The 26,587-nt window shown below is 47.6% G+C and overlaps 1 protein-coding gene across 1 annotated transcript in view; it reads right to left on the bottom strand.

Moving 5' to 3' along the window:
- SAXO4 (stabilizer of axonemal microtubules 4) overlaps nucleotides 1-26,587 on the bottom strand; it is a 54,365-nt gene that overhangs the window by 19,776 nt on the left and 8,002 nt on the right. Inside the window, exons 3-5 of the mRNA XM_068259534.1 lie at nucleotides 8,310-8,463; nucleotides 5,597-5,725; nucleotides 3,345-3,408 (exon numbers count right to left, since the gene is read on the bottom strand). Of these exons, the coding sequence (XP_068115635.1) occupies nucleotides 3,345-3,408; nucleotides 5,597-5,725; nucleotides 8,310-8,463 (347 nt within the window). The remainder of the gene's footprint in view (nucleotides 1-3,344; nucleotides 3,409-5,596; nucleotides 5,726-8,309; nucleotides 8,464-26,587) is intronic.

Genomic DNA, 26,587 nt, shown 5'->3' on the forward strand with positions numbered 1-26,587 from the left:
AGGTTGTGAGGGGTTTGGTGCAGTTTTAGCAGGTTCTTCATTTATCCAGGGCCCACATTGTTTAGGTATTATGGCAACAGTCCAATCTTGAAGAGTATTCTCTATTTTACAGGAAGGCAGTACAGTGAGTGAAGAATCGGTGTAATGTAACAGTGGCGAGGTTAATTTGTTTGATTCACTGAAGAGGATTCGTAGATCAAAGAGTGACGCTGATTGAGACTGTACAAGGCAGAGTCCAGGGACTGTTTATGCATCTATCTGTTTACAACCTTATAATGTAGTAAGCCTCCATTTTACTTCCTGTTGGTGACGGTCACGGATGATCCAGAGCATGTAGTGGTCTCATAAGACCAAAGACTATAAATATATCCAACCTGTGCTGATTGTTATTGTTTAATCTTCAACTTTAATGTTGAAGATTGTTTAGACGGTCCCAGTGCAGCGCTGGAGGGGCGAAGGAAAACTGCGGAAGTGTCTGGACCATGCAGAGGTTCCACCTACTGAGGTTAGTATCTTTTTTCTTTGGGGAGACTTCAGGTTTACAATTAAACTTTAGTGTTCAGAAAATCTGTTTCTGTGCATCCTGGGAATCCAAACTCAAGTTGTGCGCAAAGACGGATTAAAGGAAACCTAAAGTGAGAAGGATATAGAGGTTGCCATATTTATTTCCTTTTAAACAATGCAGATCGCCTGGATGTCCTACTGATCCTCTTTAGCCAGAGCTCCTGACTCAGCAAGCAGAGGCGGGACAAGGTCCTCCAGCACCCAAGGCTGAGACACCAAAGTGCGCCCCTCCATCCCTGCCACCCCAGCCGTCACACACTGATTGCTATTAGACTAAGAGGCGCCACAGGGCCCACAACCTCCCTAACACCTTAGTATCTAGTTATCTGGCTTGCAGTCACTGCTATGTATCCGTTTTTCTTATTTCTTTATGCTTCAAACACAATTAGGAATGACAGCTGAATGAATTCTGCGCCCCCTCCTACACTGCGCCCTGAGGCTGGAGCCTCTCCAGCCTCTGCCTCGGCCCGGCCCTGTCAGCAAGCATGCAGATCAGGTGCTCTGACTGAAGTCTGACTGTATTAGTTGTATGCTTGTTTCGGGTGTGTGATTCAGAAACGATTGCAGCCAAAGAGATCAGCAGGATAGCCATGCAACTGGTATTGTTTAAAAGGAAATACATATGGAAGCCTTGCTTTAGATTCCCTTTAAAGAGACAATGAGGCGAGAAAAAAAAACATGATATAATAACATTAATACCAATAATATTTTTATAGCGCTTTTCTGCCTGGGGACTCAAAGCGCTGTGACCCTGCATTATGCAGTCTCAAAGGCTCGGGAAAAGAAGGTGAGTTTTTAGCCTTTTTTTAAAGCTGTCAAGAGAAGGAGCCTCTCGTACTGATTGTGGAAGTGAGTTCCATAGAGTAGGGGCTGCATAGGAAAAGGCCAGAGCACCAAATGTTAAGTGTGTCCTGGGAATAACCAGCTTCATCTTGACGGCAGAGCGGAGGGTGCGTGGAGGGGCATAATTATTATTATTATTATTTAGTATTTATATAGCGCCAACATATTATGCAGCGCTGTACAGAGTGTATATATATATATATATATATATATATATATATATATATATTATGTAGTGTAAGTACTGTAGTCTAGGGCCAATTTTTTTTTTTTTTTTTTTTTAGGGGGAGCCAGTAACTTATCCGTATGTTTTTGGAATGTGGGAGGAAACCCACGCAGACACGGAGAGAACATACAAATTCTTTGCAGATAGTGCCCTGGCTGGAATTCGAACCGGGGACCCAGCGCTGCAAGGCGAGAGAACTAACCACTACGCCACCGTGCTGCATAATGATTTGTATGTGTAGTACAGCTAAGAAATAAAGCATTAGGAGCAGAGACATAAGTCTAATATTGTTTCCAGTACAGGAAGAGTTAATAAACTCCAGTTGTTATCTATGCAAAAGAGCCATTGAGCTCCACGACTTTCAAAGTCGCAGAGAGCTCTGTCTTCTGAAGCTTATTATCTCAAGTGTCTGTCACTGTATTGTTTTTTTACCTGCTGAAGACAGTTCAAAAGTTCACTGGCCTGCTCTGTAACTATATAACTGAAAATAAAAATATGAGAATATTTTCTTTGCTACTAATGTTCTAGTAATTATCCGTACTACACAACCAATTCATTATATCATAATATTTTTTTTTGCTTCAGTGTCTCTTTAAGAAGTTTTGTCTCCCCATTCTGGTTCTTTTGGTAAGCTGAGATGAGAGAGAGGAAAAGGAAGGTGGCAGCTGGGCCCTTTTAGATCCACTAGGTTCCTGGCACCTGCCCAAGTTGCCTTGTGGATGATCCTGCTTTGGTTGTGGGCAGGGCAGCCATCATGGGGGGACAACTGACACTAGAGTGAGGGGCCCAGGGCCTCCAGGGGGCCCTCCCCTCCAACACGCTGGCATTAAAAAGGACCCACAAGGTGAGCACATCATAAAAAAATAAATACCTTTTAATGTTAATGATGCTGCTGGGAGGTGGTCTGTGCTTTAATTTAGGCTGTAGCGGCCTCTGAATGGCCACTAAACACTCTATTCCAGGCCCCAACTCCTCCCAGGTCAGGATGGCTGACTCGGATACAGTATTTCCCCATCGCTCCCCGCTCCTGCGTAGTTTGCTATACAGACGTCCAGGAGCGCTCTGCACAGGCGCAATACGTAGTTGTGACATCACAACTATGTAGTGCATCTGCACAGAGCGCTCCCTCCCAGCTGCTTGAAGGCATACAAGGATATGCTTCGTCAAGCAGCGCCAAGCAGGAAAGCCGCAACCACCCCAACCTGGAAGTAAGTTTGGGGAGTCGCTACTGAATAACGGAGGGGGACAGAGGAGAAGGGGGGAGCAGTGGGCATGAGGAGAGCCTACTAAACAAGCTTGCTCCTGCCGTTATCATTTTATCTTCCACTAAGGTATCCTTAATCCTACGAAAGCTCTTACTGACAGGCACAGGGGTGGGGTGGCTAGTGGGCAGGCACAGCAGCCAGTGGGTGGGCCTGGGAGGGGGGGGGGGGGGCAGGCCTGATGATGTGTGAGGGGCCCCAAAATTTCTGATGGCAGCCCTGGTTGTGTGTACTTATTAACATCAACTTGAGCTTCAAGTTTTTGGACATTCACCCTATGTTTTAATGTACCTTAGAAACTAAAGGAAATGCACATATACCCACTGACAATAGCACATCACATACAATTACATAGCAAGATAGACTTGGGTACTTAGTTGGAAATCTCACTACCAGAGATGTAGGAGGCTGATGGATGGTTCAGTAATAGTGTGATAAACGTGACTTACCTGCCTGCTGAGAGGTCTGTACATTGAATCTGGTTTTGTATTCTGTGGACATAAATGAAGGGCCCTGCATTAAAGAGAACAGTTTGGATAGTAAGGTTGGGACAGGCTGCTTATTGTTCTGTACAGTATAATCTCTATAATCAAACTGCTATAGTGAACATTCGGTTGTAGTAAACTAAATGTCCAGGTCCCGGCCAAGCACCATTTTAAAGTGAACCGAGCACCTTTTTTATCACTCAGGACATTTCTATAGCACATGAAAAATGCATGCCAACAATCTGTTTCATTATTAAAATAAACTTTCATTTTACCTTGTATTTTACATTCAAAGTCGTTTTATTAGCCTGTTTCAGTAGGCCTGCAGGACCGTCCCCGTCCGCAGAGCTTTCAGGAACCTAATTGTTTTATTGAGCTAATTACCAAGAGGTAAACAATGCCTTTCATCAGCAAAGGGGGTGAGTAATTAGGTCTGTTTCTTCAAAGACATTGTGTGTGTCAAAGTGTCAAGATAACATCTCTGACTTCTGTAAATAAGGAATGTGAGAAGGGGAGGGGGGGACATGGCAGCTTCTATGCCAGGAGAGATTCCAGTGAAAGAGAATGTGCTCAGTTCCCTTTAAGCACATAGGAGTAACGCCTGGTAAAGTAAACCCTAATATAATAGAACTTCTGCTATAGTAAACCTGTTTTTTGACCCCTGCGGTATTCTGTATCTGGCTATAGTGGAAAGTGGGTGGGCATATGGATCATACGTCAGTTGGAGACTCATGAGCATGCAGGACATGAATAGCATCAGTCAGGAGGAAGCTGCTTTCCCTATGGAAGCCACGCCCCCAATGACTGAGATCCTGTGCAATGCAATCAGTCCTCCCTCCTGCTCTTCACTGCAGGGGGCTGGGTTCAGATGGAGGAAGGATGGAGTAGAAAGTGAGTTCCTCCTCCATCCAAAGAATTTATCGGTCTTCCTAATTCTGAGTAGCCCCTGCAAATTTTAAGTTCCTATCAAACCAGAATTAGCATAGTAGCTGAATTTTTTGCTTTTGCTCATCACTAATACACTTTAAAGAGACACTGAAGCGAAAAAAAAACAATTATGATAATATGATTTGTATGTGTAGTACAGCTAAGAAATAAAACATTAAGATCAGATACATCAGTCTAATTGTTTCCAGTACAGGAAGAGTTAAGAAACTCCAGTTGTTATCTCTATGCAAAAAAGCCATTAATCTCTACGACTTTCAAAGTCTTGGAGAGGGCTGTTTTCTGACTTTTATTATCTCAACTGTAAGTGAACAGTTTTCCTTTTATCTGCCAGAGGAGAGGTCATTAGTTCAGACTGCTCTGAAAGAATCATTTTGAATGCAGAGTGTTGTGTAATCTGCACATATTAGAGAATGATGCAGTGTTAGAAAACACACTATATACCTGAAAATAAAAATATGAGAATATTTTCTTTGCTGCTAATCTTCTAGTAATTATTCATAGTACACAACCAATTCATTATATCATATATATTTTTTCGCTTCAGTGTCTCTTTAACTATATCTTTAGCTCTTTGCTTGGAATGCTGCTTAAAGAGAACCAGAGATGAAGCACCCTCATGTATTTTATTACATTTATCAGTGGGAACATGACAGTAAACACCTACCCTGCTTTTAGTTTCATTGTTATCTGCTTAATTAGTCTATTAGCAACTGTGATAAGAATGCACCGACTATTCAGTCGAGGTTTGACCTGGAATCATTATAGCTGAGCCACTCTTCTGTGTAGTCTTTTCAAGCCCAAGCCTTCCCCTCTCCTGGCTTAGATTTCATGCTTTGCATACTGAGAGCTGTGATGATATGGGAGAGGCTGCTGCTCCTGAGAGAGAAGCTCTGTGGCTGTAATATGATCCCTGTGTGCTCTGTGTGCACTAGATACTGATAATAACGGCAGTTTCATTCCTATGAGAGACACTTCCTACAGGCAGATATCATACCAAAATGAAAGCACATAGATGAAAGGCTGCATTTAGCCTAGATAGCAGCATAGTCTCATATAGCCTAGACAGCACATCCAGAACAACTGATAACCCGGAAGGGGCCATATTTGAATTTTCCTGGAGCAATAATGGATAAAAAACACTAAAAAAGGCACACCAGAGCGGCAAAATTATCAGGTAGAGCATTTATTCTTTACAAGCTATCAACTGATATGTTTATTTTGTGTGAAACGTTCATCTCTGGTTCCCTTTAAGTTCTCCTTCAACTCACATGTCGGAAGTTTTCCACCTCTGGGGATCCTTTTCCTTGAGGTATAAAGAGCAGTGGTCTATGCTGTGGTGGGAGGCCGGCTATAACTCCCGAACCGTGCTCCCGTGTGTCAAAGTGCACCGTCTTCACCTGTCCAAATCAAACATAAGGAGTGTGAGTATTGTGCAACAAATAGTATCAGATTGACAATCCACTGTACTTTGTGTTTTCCATTACCAATGATCATTTGGACAACCTACAGTAATTTGTTACTTACAATAGATACTTAACCTTAGTATACAAAATAAACAGTTCAGTTGTTGAAATTTGGCAATCACACTGTGCCATTGTGCAATGATAAGGTAAATTATTCCTACTTGTAGTGGCTGGATAGTGTACTGGTTAAGGGTTCCGCCTTTGACATGGGAGACCAGGGTTCGAATCCTGGCTAGGTCAAGTACCTATTCAGTAAGGAGTTCAAGGCAAGACTCCCTAACACTGCAGGGTGGCCTCCTGAGCGCGTCCCAGTGGCTGCAGCTCTTGAGCGCTTTGAGTCCGACAGGAGAAAAGCGCTATACAAATGTTCGGATTATTATTATTATTATTATTACTTGTGTCATTTGGTGCAGTCAGTACAGTCACTATTAGAGGGTTTGGTGTATAAAGGATCACTTTGGAAACAAAAACAATAATTAAGACTCTAGCAGTACAAGACATAATTGCTAGCCACCATCCCACAGCTCTGCTCTGATAAAGGCCACCACAGCCTGAAACAGCTTTCTGCAGGTTGGATTACATGTCACTGTCAAATTAATAAGCTACATATGGGCCATAAACCAGGAATTCTGGATGTGTGTCTGGCTTTAAAGAGAATCTGTATTGTTAAAATCGCTCAAAAGTAAACTTACCAGTGCGTTAGGGGACATCTATTACCCTCTGACACAATTTCGCCGCACCTCGCCGCATTAAAAGTGGTTAAAAACAGTTTTTAAAAGTTTGTTTATAAACAAACAAAATGGCCACCAAAACAGGAAGTAGGTTGATGTACAGTATGTCCACACATAGAAAATACATCCATACACAAGCAGGCTGTATACAGCCTTCCTTTTGAATCTCAAGAGATCATTTGTGTGTTTCTTTCCCCCTGTTCTCATGCACTGAAGTTTCAGGCTGCTCGTTTCTTCCTGCAAACAGCTTTGCCCTTGTCTGTAATTCTTCAGTATGTGAAAGCCCAGCCAGCTCAGAGGACAATTTATCCAGCTTGTAAAAGATAAGAGAGAAGAGAGAAGCTGCTCTAATCCTAAATAACACACAGGCAGTGTGCAGAGAGGGGCCTGGAAGGGGGAGTTCACAGCAGAACCACAACACTGAAGAACTTGGCAGCCTTCCAGACACAGACTGACAAGTCTGACAGGGGAAAGATACATTGATTTATTACAGAGACAGTGATAGTATAAAGTGCTGCAGTAAGCCAGAACACATTAGAATAGCTTTTTGAACTTGTAGGATGATAAAAAACAGGATGCAATTTTTGTTACAGAGTCTCTTTAAGGGACATAAAGGAATGATTTACACAATCTGTTCATTGTCAAAACTCCAGTCCTTGGGGGTCCATATCCATGCCAGTGTTTAGGATGGATTGAGAAATGTAGACATGTTCTACTTGATGAACCACATTTTTCCTGATTCAGTCCCATCAATTAATTTGAGCTGTGCCAAAAATGTATGAGGACCTTAGTGCTTAAAGGGCTGGTGTTCGACATTCCTGTCCTAATAGCGATGACCTTCCAGTGCACACTTACAGCATGTGTCCCACAGAGATCCTCATCTCCACTTCTACCGGCCAAAACAGAGGTCTAACAATGTGTGATGGAATACCATTGCAAGTCAGTACTGGGTTCCAACTCCCTTCACTACTTTAAAGACTGGCCTCCAGTAAAAATGATTACAGTACCCATGTGCATTATTGAACCTCCCAAATGCATCTGTCAAATGCCATTGCCCTATACTGTATATATGTATATATATACATTACTGGGCTCCCTGTGCTGTATGACCCCATAAATTACAAGTGGCACATAGCATTCTCCTCAAAGCAACATAAGAGGAAAGCTAATAACACCTGTTAGGGAGTAATAACCTGATGTGTACCTGAAAGGAAATTATTGGGGTTATCTGAATATCATTCTTAAATTAAATCCCATTCAACGTTTTGTATCTGCTTAGGACACAGTGGGGATAGGTTGTCTGTGTCCTTTCTCATAAGCAGGACACCATCATAAACCCCAAGTGGGTTTTTTTAACATAATATACTCCTTCCCAATCCCAATGGGGAGTGGGGACAAAATACAGAAAACAATATGGTGGTTGGAATTCATTCCTTTCTTAGCCAAAGAAAAGTTTTAGCTGGAGTTCCACTTTAAGGACAATGTCAATACTGAGACTTGCTGCAGTCCGAAATTCTAGCCATCCATTCCTCGCACTAACTGATACCCCATTCTGATTGCATTTATGGTAACCTGCAAATAAATTTACAGTGATTGAATCCAAAATTGTTCCCCAAATGGTGGTACTTTCCAGAGAAATCATTCTGCTAAAGCATATGTGGGACCCTGTGCTGCTGGGCCCATGATAGCCGCATATGCTACACCCAGGCTACAACAACAGGTTTTGCAGAAATCACAATTATCACATGACTCCTGTAGCCATGTTATTATGTATGTACAGCACTCACAGCTCGGGACTTTGGAATGGTGACTTCACTGCTTCTGATGAATCCACTTTGTTGGGAGTATAGTGTGTGGGGCAATGGCTCTGCTCCTGTAACATGCTGGTGGGGGGCAAAGTCTCTGTTGGTGATTGATGTGTAATTGTTCCGCAGTATTAGCCTGAGGAGGAAATAAAAAGTGATGGTTAGACAATCTGTCCAGTGCAGTGATGATGGTCATGTCTAGGAGATCTCATGGAGAAGCGTGTGATCAGTTTGCTCAGGTGATAGACATGTAAGTCTCTGATTTGCTAGCCATGATCATGTGCAAGATGTGATCACAGCAAATCAGCTTTGCAAATCTGTCAGCTGATCAAACAAATCCCATGCTTCTCCATACGTTCTCCTAGACATGACCATCACTGGTCCAGCATCACTGACTTAAAAAAGACAATCAATAAAGATCATAGAGAATTTTACTGATTTTTTATTTTTAATATTGGGCTATTTTTAGTTTTGATCCCTTAGCATGGATGATTGTGACACATATTGTCCTATACCTGGCATGCTCTTTATTACTTCTGCTGAAGAACAGGACCTTATGGGTAATGTACAGAGATTTGAGTCGGGAGTATTGCGGCCAGCAGCCAGCAACATTGCTGTCTAGCTTACACTATTGTCCTTGGTAAACATCCATAGAGGTTCAGGTGCTCGCATTCGGGGGGAAAGAAGGTGTTGGTGAATGGATGATGAAATAGGTGCTGAAAATCTTAGTAAACAAATTGCTATTGTGTAGTGGAAATGGCCACAACCAGTCCTCCCAGATCAATTACAACCATGTGCCCCCAAAACTTGGTTAACCTCTCCCCACAACACCTAATCCTTATCTACCTCTGATCTCATGCCTAACTTTAGCGCTACACTTAAATATTTTCATTGGTACCATACCAAGTGTATGTTCAAGCTTTGCAAGTCTTACAAGAGCATCATTAATTATTACCCCACCTTGATGACCAAAGCTTTCTCTGCTTCATGGGGCTAATATCTTTCTTTTTGGAAAGTCTGAAAATTACATCACCTGTAGAGCTGATGTTCTTGAGTGACATCTGGCACCTGCTTTAGAAGCTGGGTGATTATCTTTACCTCTGTGTGCAGTTTGCTTGCACTAGATAGGTACAGCAGGGTCAAACAGAAAGGCTTTGCTGCAGACTTCGCAGACTTCAAAGAGACTCACAAAGAGGCATTTCTATAAAACAGAATGGTTCCTTGCAGAATGGTATGTGCACAATCATGATAGTCAAGAGGGCTTAAGTTCTGGAGTTCATGCACACTTTACCCTGGAACCTAACCTTAACCATTCCTTGCTTGGGGCCTAGCCTAACCTTATCTCTATTAGTAATGTTAACCTTCAACGTTTATACTGTGCCTAATACAAAACCTTGCCTGACTCTAAACCAACACCTTTTTGTGAGAAAACGCGGAAAAGCCGCCGCAAGTACTCAGAGTAAGGCGGCTGATTCCGCGTTCAACATGGCAGCTTGTGCGCAGAGACCTGCATTCACTGGCTTGACGGAGCGCGGAGAAACCGCTGCATGCCCAGAGAACAGGACGGAGGATTCCGCATCCGATGCGGCGGTTTGCACGCATAGGCCTACTTCTGTCAGTACTGCTGAACACGAAGAAAACGCAGCACGCGCGGACAGCGGTGCGGCGGATTCCGCATCCAAAACAGCAGAGGCATTACAACACATGTCTGGTGTGGCTGGGACTGATAGTCCACACAGGTTCAGAAGGACGCGCGCGCGGAGAGGCAGAGCATTTATGACAGCCAGAAGGGTGTCAGCTGACCAGGCCGGTCAGCTGACAATTCTTTCAGTTTTCATTGGTCCAGCACTTAGGGGAGGCGCAGGAGAGCGCTGGTGTATATATACTGGGTGCTGGTCATTCCTCTGGTGTCTGGCGTTGCGATCACTACGTGGTAGCACTCAGACCTTGTCAGTATCTGTGTTATATTAGACCAGTTTCCTAGGTGTTGATGACCAAGGAACTCACACCTTAGTCTAGGAATTCTGTTATTATCTGTGTTATTATCTAGACCAGTTTCCAAGGTGTTGATGACCAAGGAACTCACACCTTAGTCTAGGAATTGTTGATTATTTGTTATGACCTTCTGCTTTCCTGACCATTCTTCTGATCTCTGATTTTGTACCTTTGTCATTCTGATACTCTGTTGCCAAACTCTGCTAGTCTTAGGATTCTGCATCTGTCTCCTGTCTCTGTACTTTATTTGTCCGTGTGTTAACGACCTGGCCTGCCCGACCTCGAGAACTATCTCTCCTGTTAAGAGATAGTTCACAGATCTGTCAGTGACACTCCCTCATTGGTGTCACTCACGTTCTGTCCTTCCCACTCCCGGCCTGACTCCTCCCTGCGGAGAGTTCAGACTAACGGAAGGAACTTGCTGCGGAGCAGTACTCCTTATTCCTCTAGCACCTGATCTTCAGGTGCGGTCCTCAAAGTATTACTGTTGCACCAAAACACTCTCATCACTCAGGTGTCCAGAGGTTAGAGATATATCTGATTATCGGTGATACTGCAGATCATCAATAATCGGATATTTATCTGCATTCTCGGTGATACTGCAGATCACCGGTAATCAGACCCTCTCTGTGTTACACCGATTGTTACAGAACGCCAGACCAAAAAATGCAAATGGACGCACACACTGACCGTCTGGGCGCACTTACCACTTCGGTGGAGACCATCAACCAAGTGCTGGGTAATCACAAAGCGATGATTGACGCTTTGTCTGGTTCTTTACAAACCCTTCAGACGGCTGTGGATGAGGTGCGATCCCCTCCTAGCACAGACATACGTATGCCTGTACCTGAAAAATTTTCTGGTCACAGATCTGACTTTCGAAATTTTAGGAGTAGAGTGTTGACATACTTTGAGTTGAGACCTAGATCTTCAGGAACCATGACCCAAAGGGTCACATTTATTAAGACTTTGTTATCAGGTGATTCTCAGACCTGGGCATACAGTCTGCCCACCGGAGATTTAGCCTTAACCTCCGTAGATGAATTTTTTAAGGCTATGGCAGTAATTCACGACGATCCAGACATTGCCTCGACTTCTGAGCGGAAGCTCAAGTTGTTGCGTCAAGGCAAGAGTCCGGTCGAGGAGTATGCTGCCGAATTTAGGAGGTGGTCAGTTTAAGCCAGGTGGGACACCTATGCCCCTTTAGACTGTTTCTTATCAGGATTATCAAATGAGGTCTCTGACCTTATGTTAAGTCAGCCTGAACCAAAAACCGTCGATGAGGCCATTTCATCGGCCATCAGGATTGATCGCAGATTACGCTATCAAAGGCAGACCCGGGGTAGGAACAATGTTAAAATGGTGTCCTACGCTGCGCCTCCTGTGACTCCATTTCCTCCCGTTTCACCTCCACCCGAGCCAATGCAGATTGGTCGGTCAAGACTGTCTCAAGTGGAGCGGAGACGCAGGATTTCTGAGCATTTGTGTCTTTATTGTGCAGAGGGGGGTCATAGAGTACGAAATTGCCCTAAGAAGTCGGGAAACGCTACTGCCTAGGAGTAGTTGGGGGTAATACCCTAGGCGTACAGCTCTTACCCCTAGAGGATAAGCGGTTACTTCTTCCTTGTATGATTACATGGGATGATAAATCTGAAGTCTCTGAGGCCTTCATTGATTCAGACTCAGCGGCTAATTTTATGGATTACGAATTTGCAAAGAAATTGGGTATTCCGCTCACCCCGGTAAAGCCACCCCTCCAGGTTACGGCAGTGGATGATTCACCCCTGCAGCGTAACCATCCTCTGTGCCAGACACCAGAGGTGGAAGTCACTATAGGGGTGCTGCATAGAGAGAAATTGCAGTTTTTTGTGTTGCGCATGACAACCTCCACAGTCATCCTTGGCATGCCGTGGTTACACCTTCACTCCCCTTAGATAAATTGGGATACTGGTCAGCTAACGAGCTGGTCAGCCCATTGTTTTCGTCATTGTTTAGTGAAGGTGACCTTAGGCCAGACCAGGATTCATGTGGAGGGAGTTCCGGAACAATATGCTGAGTTTTCGGACGTGTTTTGTCCCAAAGCTGCCGATAAACTACCTCCACATAGCCCTTTCGATTGCCCCATTGATCTCCGATCGGGTTGTATGCCCGAGCGGGTTTCTTTCTTCGGCCATGCATTGATTACCGGGGACTGAATAAGATCACAGTTAAAAATCGCTACCCATTACCTTTGATAGACGATTTATTCGCTCAAGTCACCAATGCTAAGATTTTTATCGAAATTGGATTTGCGGGGTGCATATAACCTGGTGCGGATCAGAGAGGGCGATGAATGGAAGACGGCCTTTAACACACCCGACGGGCATTACGAGTACCTGGTGATGCCCTTCGGGTTGTGTAATGCCCTGGCCGTCTTTCAGGAACTCATTAATGAAGTTTTCAGGGAGGTGTCGGGTAAATTTGTCCTAATATACCTGGACGATATACTAATCTTCTCAGACAACCTCTCTGAGCACAGGGCTCATGTCAAATTCGTGCTGCACAAGTGTCACGGTCAGTTACCTGTCCAGGTGAGGCGGCTGGCACATGCGGATGCTGGCAGTCGTTCTGGGGGGTCTAGGCGGGCCTCCCGGCAGGGTGTTCTGTCGGGGCTCTCCAGGGCGCGTGGCGTTGTGCGGCGAAAGTGTTGGCACCGCAAGGTGTGGGCATGATTGCTGTGCACGCGCGCGCGCAAAGACGGCTGTTTTATGCATCTTCTTCTTGTTGTGCGTGCGTGCGTGTGCACGGGCGTGCGCGTGTGTATCGCGCATGTGCGTGTCCGTGTTTGCGCATGCGCGCGTGACGCGCTGCTCCGTGTGCGCGTGACGCACTACGTTGTGTGCGCGTCGCGCGGTGCGTGCCAAACGGCCTATTTAAGCCTGGAGAGCCCAGACTTCTGTGCTGTGGTATTGCAGCAAGTTTGCTCCCGTGACGTGACACTTTGTCTGCCTGATCCCTGACCTACTCCATGCTGAACCTTGCCTGTCTGATAACCCGCTCTGTTGCCGAACCCTGCTCTGTACGACTACCCGCTCTGCTGCCGAACCTTGCTTGTCTGATAACCCGCTCTGTTGCCGAACCCTGCTCTGTACGACTACCCGCTCTGCTGCCGAACCTTGCTTGTCTGATAACCCGCTCTGTTGCCGAACCCTGCCCGTCTGACTACCTGCTCTGCTACCGACCCCGGATTGCTCAAGGATCTGCGGTTCTACCAGTCTGTTACAGAACCTGCGTGGCAACATCATCTCTGGTGTACGGGTCATTGCAGTACCAGACCCGTCCTGCGGGAGTCTCCAGTTCCTGCTCACTCCAACGACTGGATCTGCGAGCACTCCTGCCCCGTGTTAACCCAAGGCACCTGTTTCCAGTTCAGGGCTTGGGGTTGATAAGCCGCAGGGGTTGCTGTCCTCAGCACATCGGTCTCCTTACCTTCAGGTACGTGACAGAATACCACAGCCATCACATGGAGACCGCTGAGGCAGCGAAGGTTTTGACCACCTTGTATGAACAGATGTCGGCCCTGACTGAGGCCATGAAGGAACTACAGGCTAGCCATTTACGCTTGGAAGGAAGAGTGGGAGAAATGTCTGCAACTGGGAACCAAGCTCCAGTAAACGTTCCTCCTCCAGCCGCTAGTCCAGTTCTCGCACCTCCTGCTGCAGCTCCTCTTCCACCTCCTCCTGAACCACGTGTAGTTATGCCAGATCGGTTCTCTGGAGACCGAACCAAGTTCCGAGCTTTCCGTCACTCATGTCAGCTTTACTTTAATCTGCAACCTCGCACTTATTACTGCGAAGAGGTAAAAGTGGGATTAATCATCTCCCTATTACAAGGGGAACCTCAAGCCTGGGCCCACAACCTTATGGATCAAGAACATGTATCTCTAGCCACATCGGAGACCCTGTTTGCAGCTATGGCAGTACTATATGACGATCCACAGCGTAGTGCTACTGCTGAAACCGCCTTGGGATATCTTCGTCAAAGCCGCCGGTCGGTGGAAGAGTACACTGCGGAGTTCCAACGGTGGGCGGCCGACACCGACTGGAATGATTCAGCCCTGAGGTATCAATATCGGAAGGGTCTGTCAGCCTACATTAAAGATGAGTTATCACGTGCTGATGCTCCGACTACTTTGGAAACGCTCATTACTGCTGCAATCCAGATTGACAGACGGTTCCGGGAACGACAGCTGGAGAGATTCAGTGAACGCAGCCCACGCCCCAATTGGATACCTGCCTCCTCTGTTGGTGCTCCCGCTCCTGTGGCAGACCAAGATCAGCCAGAGCCGATGCAGATTGGGGTTATTCGTTCTCGTCTCTCCCCCGAAGAAAGACAAAGACGGCGTCAGGAGAACCTCTGTTTCTATTGTGGCTCAGCCGGTCACTTCCTAGATGCCTGCCCGATCCGCACCCCTGGTGAGAAGAAACAAATCATGCAGAATCCACATACATATAATCTTCAGATTATTCGGCCATCCACTAATCATTTCTCTGTTCCTATCTCATTTCAGTTACCCGCAGGAAACCTTGAAGTATCAGCCATTATTGATTCAGGTGCATGCAGCTGCTTTATGGACATCACGTTTGCCACTAATCACCGGATACCTGTGCAGTTTAAACAGAATCCCCTTCTAATTCATCTAGCCGACGGTAGTGAAGTGAGCTCTGGTCCGGTTGTCTATGAGACATTACCTCTTGCTACCACCATCCAAGGATTACACCAGGAACAACTGAAGCTGGACCTCCTTACTTCACCGCTCCATCCAGTCATACTAGGATTACCCTGGCTTCAAGCCCACAATCCTGCTATTGATTGGTCATCCGGCACTGTGTCCTTTCCGTCCACCTATTGCGACAAGAGTTGTATACTGGAACAACCAAGAGCAGTGGGTACTCTTCTTTGCACATCTTCTTTGCAGGAAGCAATACCGGAACAGTATCATACTTTTCTTGATGTCTTTGACAAAAAGAAAGCGGATGCATTGCCTCCTCACCGGCCATATGATTGTCCCATTGATTTACTGCCTGGATCCGCAATCCCTTTTAGTCGAATGTTTCCCCTGTCAGAACCTGAGCAAGAAGTATTACGTGAATACATTGAAGAGAACGTGAGGAAGGGATTCATCCGACCTTCCAAGTCCTCTGCTGGCGCAGGAATTTTCTTTGTCCAAAAGAAAGATGGAACCCTCAGGCCTTGTGTTGACTACAGGGAATTGAACAAGGTTACAATCAAAAACAGGTACCCCTTACCACTTATGCCGGAACTATTCCAGAAATTAAGAGATGCCAAGATCTTTACAAAATTGGATCTGAGAGGTGCCTATAACCTAGTGAGGATAAGAGAAGGGGACGAGTGGAAGACTGCCTTTAGGTCACGATACGGTCATTTTGAGTACCTAGTTATGCCATTTGGACTTTGCAATGCACCAGCCACCTTTCAGCATTTCATTAATGATGTTCTCAGGGAGTTTATTGATCATTTTCTAGTAGTATATCTGGATGACATCCTGATTTTTTCAACATCCTTGGAGGAACACAGGAAACAAGTTTGTCAGGTTTTGGAGCGATTAAGACGTCACAACCTCTATGCTAAAGCTGAAAAGTGTGAATTTGAGCAACATACAATTCAGTTCCTGGGGCTTATTATCTCGGCAGAAGGCTTTACAATGGATCCCCAGAAAGTTCAAGCTATCCTTGAATGGCCAGCACCAATCAACAGAAAAGCAGTACAAAGATTTGTAGGATTTGCAAATTTCTATAGGAAATTTATTAGGAACTTTTCCGCCATTATTTTACCCATCACGAGGCTGACCCGACAACATATTCCGTTTAAATGGACAGAGGAAGCTCAATGCGCCTTTGAGAAGCTAAAGAAACTGTTCACTTCTGCATCCATTCTCAAGCACCCTGACCCGGCCATGCCATATATCCTGGAGGTGGACGCTTCAGACTCAGCAGTGGGTGCAGTGTTATCACAGAGATCGGGTGAAAAAGCAATTCTCTACCCCATAGCCTTCTTTTCCCGGAAATTGTCGGATGCGGAAAGGAATTATGACGTGGGAGACAGGGAATTGTTAGCTATTAAATATGCTTTGGAAGAATGGCGATACTTACTGGAAGGGGCTTCTCAGGATATCCTAATCTACACGGATCATAGAAACTTAGAGTATCTGAAGAAAGCAAAGAGACTTAACCCAAGACAAGCCAGATGGGCACTTTTCTTTTCAAGATTTTCTTTCCATATCACATACCGCCCTGGTTCAAAGAATATCAAACCGGACGCATTGTCGCGCATGTTCCCTGAAGAAGAGATGCCAACAGTAATGGATACTATCCTTTCCAATCAGAATTTTTTATTAATACAACCGGAGCTAATAGAACGGCTCCGTCAGGATTCGGCAGACCCACCGGACAAGATGAAGACACAGTTGGTAGCCAAAGACGGGTTGTGGCTTTTCAAAGATAGGGTTTTTGTTCCAGAAAAACATCGGTTGGAAGTATTCAAACTGTGCCATGACCATCAGCTGACCGGTCACTTTGGAGTAGCAAAAACCCAGGAATTAGTCCAACGTTTTTTTTGGTGGCCTGCGTTGCAGAAAGATTGCGAAAACTATGTCAAGTCATGCCAAGTATGCAGCCGGAGCAAGGGGTTGAATCTCAAACCATGGGGATTGTTGAATCCACTACCTGTTCCTCCTAGACCATGGTATTCAATATCAATGGACTTTATTGTAGAATTACCAAATGCAGATGGGGCTAACACGATCTTTGTAGTGGTAGATCGATTGACGAAGATGGCGCATTTTATTCCCATGATGAACTTACCTTCTGTAAGAATTACTGCTATGACCTTCATCAAGGAGATTGTAAGGTTGCATGGGGTTCCTAATGACATTGTATCAGACAGGGGAACTCAGTTCACTTCACAGTTTTGGAAAGCACTCTGTCAAATACTCAATATCCGGTTACATTTTTCATCAGCATATCATCCACAATCCAACGGACAAACTGAACGCACGAATCAAACACTGGAACAATATCTCAGATGCTTCATTTCAGGGTCACAGGATAATTGGGCTCAATTATTGCCATCCGCGGAATTTGCCTACAACAATTCAGTCCATACGTCCACTAAGCAATCTCCATTCTTTGCCAACTATGGGTTTAATCCTTCATTTTTACCTGGTATAGTGAAAGAATCTCCAGTTCCTGCAGCAGAAGAATTGGCCAAGTGGTTGGTTCAGAATAATCAACTCCTTCAGCGATCAATGGCTCAGGCTCAGGAGGACTTTAAAAAGAAGGCTGATTGTCACAGGAGGGGAGATGTGAACTTGGAAGTGGGGGACCAGGTATACCTATCAACCAAGAACTTGAGACTTACATGCCCATCGAAGAAGCTAGGTCCTAAATTTATTGGGCCTTTTAAAATTAGAAGAAGGATTGGACAATCAGCTTATGAACTTAAATTACCTAGCAACCTCAGAATTCATCCTGTCTTTCACGTTTCTCTGTTAAAGCCAGTACATCCGGACCTCTTTCCTGGACAGAATTCAGGACCACCTTCACCAGACATAGTGAATGGAGAAGAGGAATATGAAGTGGAAGATATTCTGGATTCCAGATGTAGGGGTAGTCGGGTACAATATCTCATTAAATGGAAGAACTATGGAGCAGAGGACAACACCTGGGAACCAGCCTCTTTTGTTCATGCACCTGCTTTGGTGAGACGGTTCCATCAGAGGTGTCCAGATAAACCAAGACCAGGAGGCATCCGGAGGCTGCCCGTAAGGGGGGGGCATTGTCACGGTCAGTTACCTGTCCAGGTGAGGCGGCTGGCACATGCGGATGCTGGCAGTCGTTCTGGGGGGTCTCGGCGGGCCTCCCGGCAGGGTGTTCTGTCGGGGCTCTCCAGCGCGCGTGGCGTTGTGCGGCGAAAGTGTTGGCACCGCAAGGTGTGGGCATGATTGCTGTGCACGCGCGCGCGCAAAGACGGCTGTTTTATGCATCTTCTTCTTGTTGTGCGTGCGTGCGTGTGCACGGGCGTGCGCGTGTGTATCGCGCATGTGCGTGTCCGTGTTTGCGCATGCGCGCGTGACGCGCTGCTCCGTGTGCGCGTGACGCACTACGTTGTGTGCGCGTCGCGCGGTGCGCGCCAAACGGCCTATTTAAGCCTGGAGAGCCCAGACCTCTGTGCTGTGGTATTGCAGCAAGTTTGCTCCCGTGACGTGACACTTTGTCTGCCTGATCCCTGACCTACTCCATGCTGAACCTTGCCTGTCTGATAACCCGCTCTGTTGCCGAACCCTGCTCTGTACGACTACCCGCTCTGCTGCCGAACCTTGCTTGTCTGATAACCCGCTCTGTTGCCGAACCCTGCTCTGTACGACTACCCGCTCTGCTGCCGAACCTTGCTTGTCTGATAACCCGCTCTGTTGCCGAACCCTGCCCGTCTGACTACCTGCTCTGCTACCGACCCCGGATTGCTCAAGGATCTGCGGTTCTACCAGTCTGTTACAGAACCTGCGTGGCAACATCATCTCTGGTGTACGGGTCATTGCAGTACCAGACCCGTCCTGCGGGAGTCTCCAGTTCCTGCTCACTCCAACGACTGGATCTGCGAGCACTCCTGCCCCGTGTTAACCCAAGGCACCTGTTTCCAGTTCAGGGCTTGGGGTTGATAAGCCGCAGGGGTTGCTGTCCTCAGCACATCGGTCTCCTTACCTTCAGGTACGTGACAACAAGCTTAGACAAAACAGGCTTTATGCCAAATTGGAGAAATGCATTTTTGAGGTGACATCTGTCGCTTTTCTGGGATACATAATTTCCACCTCGGGCCTTTCTATGGATCCTGCCAAAGTCTCTGCTGTCCTGGAATGGCCTCAGCCAGTAGGACTCAAATCTCTCCAGAGATTTTTAGGGTTTGCTAATTACTATAGAAGGTTCATAAAGGGGTACTCCACAGTCGTAGCACCCCTCACCAGTCTCACAAAGAAAGGGGCAGATACCAACCACTGGTCCCCCGAAGCTCTGGCTGCTTTCTCCACTTTGAAAGAACTGTTTTGCTCTGCACTCATTTTGAGACACGTAGACACCTCTTATCCATTTATTGTAGAGGTTGACGCCTCTGAAGTCGGGGTAGGGGCTGTGCTGTCTCAACGCTCTGGGCTGCAGGGAAGATTACACCCGTGTGCCTATTTCTCTCGGAGGTTTTCACCAGCAGAGAAAAACTACGATATAGGCAACAGGGAGCTCCTAGCCATTAAGTTGGCCTTTGAAGAATGGCGTCATTGGCTAGAAGGAGCAGAACATACGATTACAGTCTACACTGATCACAAAAATTTGGAATACATTGAGGGGGCTAAAAGATTAAGCCCCCGTCAGGCTCGGTGGTCACTGTTTTTCTCGAGATTTAGATTTGTAATTACGTACACTCCGGGTAGTAAAAACATTAAGGCGGATGCCTTGTCCAGATGTTTTGAGCCGGAGACAGCACAGCCCTCAGACCCAGAGACCATTGTCCCACAGAAAGTAGTGCTGGGAGCCACAGAGACTTGGAAAGACTGGACGGAGACTTTAAGTCCCTTCCAGCAGGATGTCCCTGAGGGAAAGCCTGAAGGGGTTATGTTTGTACCACTGCCATTTCGTCTCCAGATTTTGCAGATGTTCCACTCGCACAAGAATGCTGGGCATCCGGGGACCTCCAGAACAGGTGTGCTTGGTGGCCTTTTCTGGCAACAGACTGCAAGGAGTATGTTAGAGAGTGTGCAGTGTGTGCTAAAAGCAAACCCTCCCGTCTGGCACCTGTGGGAACGTTACAGCCTTTGCCCACCCCGAGTGAACCGTGGACCCATATGTCCATGGATTTTGTGGGTGAGCTTCCGAGGTCTGAAGGCATGTCGGTCATTTGGGTGGTAGTCGACCGTTTTAGTAAAATGGCCCATTTTGTGCCCTTGAAAGGACTCCCCTCGGCCCAGGAGTTGGCCGATCTTTTCATCATCCACGTTTTTCGACTACATGGCATTCCGGAAAACATACTGTCAGATCGGGGAGTCCAATTTGTTTCTAGATTTTGGAGGACATTTTGTCATCAAATGGGCATGGAACTGTCATTTTCGTTGGGCTACCACCCACAGACCAATGGTCAGACGGAGAGGGTTAATCAGTCTTTGGAACAGTTTTTAAGGTGTTATGTTGCGGATGCGCAAAATGATTGGGTCAAGTTCTTGCCATATGCAGAATTTGCGCACAATAATTTGAAAAGCTCTTCCTCTGGATTTTCTCCGTTTCAGGTGGTAACCGGAAAGTTGCCTAAGTTCTCCCCATTACCAGTAGCTTCCACTCTGTTTCCAGCTCTGGAGGCTTGGCAAAAATCATTTAAAGCCATTTGGGGAATCGTGAAAAATAATTTGGAGAAGGCTTTTCAAAGTCAGAAAGGTCAAGCTGACAAGAAACGATCCTTGGAGTGGAAGTTCTGAACAGGAGACCTGGTCTGGGTGTCCACACATCATTTGACCCTGAAACAACCCTCGCCCAAGTTAGGTCCCAGGTTTGTGGGCCCTTTTTCTGTAACCAGGAAGATCAACAATGTTACTTATGCCATTGATCTTCCTGCCAGCATGCGTGGTGTAAGATCTTTTCATGTGTCCCTGCTTAAGCCAGCAGTCCATGTGGGTGCCACTCCTCCTCCTCCTGTGATGGTAGACGACCAACCTGAGTACGAAGTAGCAGTGGCGTCCCTACCATAGGGCGGCAAGGGGCGCCCCGCACCGGGTGTCGGGCGCCCCAGGGGGTGTCATCAAGGCCTCCCACAGAGGACTGTGCACTGTGTGCAGGACAGGAGGGGAAGCAGCACGGAAAGGAGGGGTGGTGGGGAAAGCAGCGGGGAGGGGGGCCGGACCCCCCACCTCCCTCACCTGGGTCCCCTCCTTCTGGCACTTCTCCCTCCTAATTAGTAGCAGCGGGTAGCAGCGGGCAAGAGGACTTACTCACCTCCTTCCTGCATTCCAGGCGATGGCAAATAGCGTCATCGTCAAGTGACGCTGGTCTCCGCCTTCTCCACCGCTCACTGTGCTTCCTGATTGGCGGAAGCACAGTGAGCAACAGAGAAGTTGGAGACCAGCAACGCGTGAGGATGACGCTATGCGCCGCCGCCATCGCCAGGAGCAGGTGAGTGAGTCTTCTTCGCCGCTCCTGCCCGCTGCTACTTATTAGGAGGGGGAAGCGCCAGAAGGAGGGGACCCAGGTGAGGGAGGTGGGGGGTCCGGCCCCCCTCCTTCCAGGCTTTCCTCACACTGGGGGCAACTAAACTACCTATACTGGGGGCAACTACACTAGCTATACTGGGGGCAATTATACTAGCTATTCTGGGGGCAATTATACTAGCTATTCTGGGGGCAACTGTACTGGCTATACTGGGGGCAACTGTACTAGCTATTCTGGGGGCAACTGTACTAGCTATTCTGGGGGCAACTGTACTAGCTATACTGGGGCAACTAAACTAGCTATACTGGGGGCAGCTATACTGGGGGCAGCTATACTAGCTATACTGGGGGCAGCTATACTAGCTATACTGGGGGCAACTAAACTAGCTATACTGGGGGCAACTAAACTAGCTATACTGGGGGCAACTAAACTAGCTATACTGGGGGCAGCTATACTGGGGGCAGCTATACTAGCTATACTGGGGGCAGCTATACTAGCTATACTGGGGGCAGCTATACTAGCTATACTGGGGGCAGCTATACTGGGGGCAGCTATACTAGCTATACTGGGGGCAGCTATACTAGCTATACTGGGGGCAGCTATACTAGCTATACTGTGGGCAACTAAACTAGCTATACTGGCGGCAGCTATACTAGCTATACTGGGGGCAAATATACTAGCTATACTGGGGGCAACTAAACTAGCTATACTGGGGGCAACTAGTTTCACTGGGGGCAACTATACTAGCTCCACTGGGGGCAGCTATACTGGGGGCAACTGTACTAGCTAATACTTTAAAATACAGTTAGCTCCGCCCTCATCTGGTCATGACCACGCCCATTTTTTTGCCGCGAAGCACGCCGCAGGTTGTGGCCACGTCCATTTTTTTAGGGGGGGGGGGGGGGGTGTCTTTTAATACCTAGCACCGGGTGCCAAATGCCCTAGGTACGCCACTGCGAAGTAGAAAAGATTTTAGACTCACGTGTAGTGCAGAACTCGGTACAGTATCTAGTGCACTGGAAGGGGTATGGTATTGAGGAGAGAACATGGGTACCTGAGTGTCGCATGCATGCGGGCAAATTAAGAAGGGAATTCCACGCTCTATATCCTGAGAAACCGGGTAGGAGCTGTCCGGAGTCCACTCCTCAGTGGGGGGGTACTGTGAGAAAACGCGGAAAAGCCGCCGCAAGTACTCAGAGTAAGGCGGCTGATTCCGCGTTCAACATGGCAGCTTGCGCGCAGAGACCTGCATTCACTGGCTTGACGGAGCGCGGAGAAACCGCCGCATGCCCAGAGAACAGCACTTGTTGCTTTCTCCACTTTGAAAGAACTGTTTTGCTCTGCACTCATTTTGAGACACGTAGACACCTCTTATCCATTTATTGTAGAGGTTGACGCCTCTGAAGTCGGGGTAGGGGCTGTGCTGTCTCAACGCTCTGGGCTGCAGGGAAGATTACACCCGTGTGCCTATTTCTCTCGGAGGTTTTCACCAGCAGAGAAAAACTACGATATAGGCAACAGGGAGCTCCTAGCCATTAAGTTGGCCTTTGAAGAATGGCGTCATTGGCTAGAAGGAGCAGAACATACGATTACAGTCTACACTGATCACAAAAATTTGGAATACATTGAGGGGGCTAAAAGATTAAGCCCCCGTCAGGCTCGGTGGTCACTGTTTTTCTCGAGATTTAGATTTGTAATTACGTACACTCCGGGTAGTAAAAACATTAAGGCGGATGCCTTGTCCAGATGTTTTGAGCCGGAGACAGCACAGCCCTCAGACCCAGAGACCATTGTCCCACAGAAAGTAGTGCTGGGAGCCACAGAGACTTGGAAAGACTGGACGGAGACTTTAAGTCCCTTCCAGCAGGATGTCCCTGAGGGAAAGCCTGAAGGGGTTATGTTTGTACCACTGCCATTTCGTCTCCAGATTTTGCAGATGTTCCACTCGCACAAGAATGCTGGGCATCCGGGGACCTCCAGAACACAAGACTTGGTTGCTAGGTGTGCTTGGTGGCCTTCTCTGGCAACAGACTGCAAGGAGTATGTTAGAGAGTGTGCAGTGTGTGCTAAAAGCAAACCCTCCCGTCTGGCACCTGTGGGAACGTTACAGCCTTTGCCCACCCCGAGTGAACCGTGGACCCATATGTCCATGGATTTTGTGGGTGAGCTTCCGAGGTCTGAAGGCATGTCGGTCATTTGGGTGGTAGTCGACCGTTTCAGTAAAATGGCCCATTTTGTGCCCTTGAAAGGACTCCCCTCGGCCCAGGAGTTGGCCGATCTTTTCATCATCCACGTTTTCCGACTACATGGCATTCCGGAAAACATAGTGTCAGATCGGGGAGTCCAATTTGTTTCTAGATTTTGGAGGACATTTTGTCATCAAATGGGCATGGAACTGTCATTTTCGTTGGGCTACCACCCACAGACCAATGGTCAGACGGAGAGGGTTAATCAGTCTTTGGAACAGTTTTTAAGGTGTTATGTTGCGGATGCGCAAAATGATTGGGTCAAGTTCTTGCCATATGCAGAATTTGCGCACAATAATTTGAAAAGCTCTTCCTCTGGATTTTCTCCGTTTCAGGTGGTAACCGGAAAGTTGCCTAAGTTCTCCCCATTACCAGTAGCTTCCACTCCGTTTCCAGCTCTGGAGGCTTGGCAAAAATCATTTAAAGCCATTTGGGGAATCGTGAAAAATAATTTGGAGAAGGCTTTTCAAAGTCAGAAAGGTCAAGCTGACAAGAAACGATCCTTGGAGTGGAAGTTCTGAACAGGAGACCTGGTCTGGGTGTCCACACATCATTTGACCCTGAAACAACCCTCGCCCAAGTTAGGTCCCAGGTTTGTGGGCCCTTTTTCTGTAACCAGGAAGATCAACAATGTTACTTATGCCATTGATCTTCCTGCCAGCATGCGTGGTGTAAGATCTTTTCATGTGTCCCTGCTTAAGCCAGCAGTCCATGTGGGTGCCACTCCTCCTCCTCCTGTGATGGTAGACGACCAACCTGAGTACGAAGTAGCAGTGGCGTCCCTACCATAGGGCGGCAAGGGGCGCCCCGCACCGGGTGTCGGGCGCCCCAGGGGGTGTCATCAAGGCCTCCCACAGAGGACTGTGCACTGTGTGCAGGACAGGAGGGGAAGCAGCACGGAAAGGAGGGGTGGTGGGGAAAGCAGCGGGGAGGGGGGCCGGACCCCCCACCTCCCTCACCTGGGTCCCCTCCTTCTGGCACTTCTCCCTCCTAATTAGTAGCAGCGGGTAGCAGCGGGCAAGAGGACTTACTCACCTCCTTCCTGCGTTCCAGGCGATGGCAAATAGCGTCATCGTCAAGTGACGCTGGTCTCCGCCTTCTCCACCGCTCACTGTGCTTCCTGATTGGCGGAAGCACAGTGAGCAACAGAGAAGTTGGAGACCAGCAACGCGTGAGGATGACGCTATGCGCCGCCGCCATCGCCAGGAGCAGGTGAGTGAGTCTTCTTCGCCGCTCCTGCCCGCTGCTACTTATTAGGAGGGGGAAGCGCCAGAAGGAGGGGACCCAGGTGAGGGAGGTGGGGGGTCTGGCCCCCCTCCTTCCAGGCTTTCCTCACACTGGGGGCAACTACACTAGCTATACTGGGGGCAATTATACTAGCTATTCTGGGGGCAACTGTACTGGCTATACTGGGGGCAACTGTACTAGCTATTCTGGGGGCAACTGTACTAGCTATTCTGGGGGCAACTGTACTAGCTATTCTGGGGGCAACTGTACTAGCTATACTGGGGCAACTAAACTAGCTATACTGGGGGCAGCTATACTGGGGGCAGCTATACTAGCTATACTGGGGGCAGCTATACTAGCTATACTGGGGGCAACTAAACTAGCTATACTGGGGGCAACTAAACTAGCTATACTGGGGGCAACTAAACTAGCTATACTGGGGGCAGCTATACTGGGGGCAGCTATACTAGCTATACTGGGGGCAGCTATACTAGCTATACTGGGGGCAGCTATACTAGCTATACTGGGGGCAGCTATACTGGGGGCAGCTATACTGGGGGCAGCTATACTAGCTATACTGGGGGCAGCTATACTAGCTATACTGTGGGCAACTAAACTAGCTATACTGGTGGCAGCTATACTAGCTATACTGGGGGCAAATATACTAGCTATACTGGGGGCAACTAAACTAGCTATACTGGGGGCAACTAGTTTCACTGGGGGCAACTATACTAGCTCCACTGGGGGCAGCTATACTGGGGGCAACTGTACTAGCTAATACTTTAAAATACAGTTAGCTCCGCCCTCATCTGGTCATGACCACGCCCATTTTTTTGGCCGCGAAGCACGCCGCAGGTTGTGGCCACGTCCATTTTTTTAGGGGGGGGGGGGGGTGTCTTTTAATACCTAGCACCGGGTGCCAAATGCCCTAGGTACGCCACTGCGAAGTAGAAAAGATTTTAGACTCACGTGTAGTGCAGAACTCGGTACAGTATCTAGTGCACTGGAAGGGGTATGGTATTGAGGAGAGAACATGGGTACCTGAGTGTCACATGCATGCGGACAAATTAAGAAGGGAATTCCACGCTCTATATCCTGAGAAACCGGGTAGGAGCTGTCCGGAGTCCACTCCTCAGTGGGGGGGTACTGTGAGAAAACGCGGAATAGCCGCCGCAAGTACTCAGAGTAAGGCGGCTGATTCCGCGTTCAACATGGCAGCTTGCGCGCAGAGACCTGCATTCACTGGCTTGACGGAGCGCGGAGAAACCGCCGCATGCCCAGAGAACAGGGCGGCGGATTCCGCGTCCGACGCGGCGGTTTGCACGCATAGGCCTACTTCTGTCAGTACTGCTGAACGTGGAGAAAATGCCGCACACGCGGACAGCGGTGCGGCGGATTCCGCATCCAAAACAGCAGAGGCATTACAACACAAGTCTGGTGTGGCTGGGACTGATAGTCCACACAGGTTCAGAAGGACGCGCGCGCGGAGAGGCAGAGCATTTATGACAGCCAGAAGGGTGTCAGCTGACCAGCTGACTCACGTTCTGTCCTT

The sequence above is a fragment of the Hyperolius riggenbachi genome, chromosome 11 (assembly GCF_040937935.1).
Source record: "Hyperolius riggenbachi isolate aHypRig1 chromosome 11, aHypRig1.pri, whole genome shotgun sequence".
Classification (NCBI taxonomy): domain Eukaryota; kingdom Metazoa; phylum Chordata; class Amphibia; order Anura; family Hyperoliidae; genus Hyperolius; species Hyperolius riggenbachi.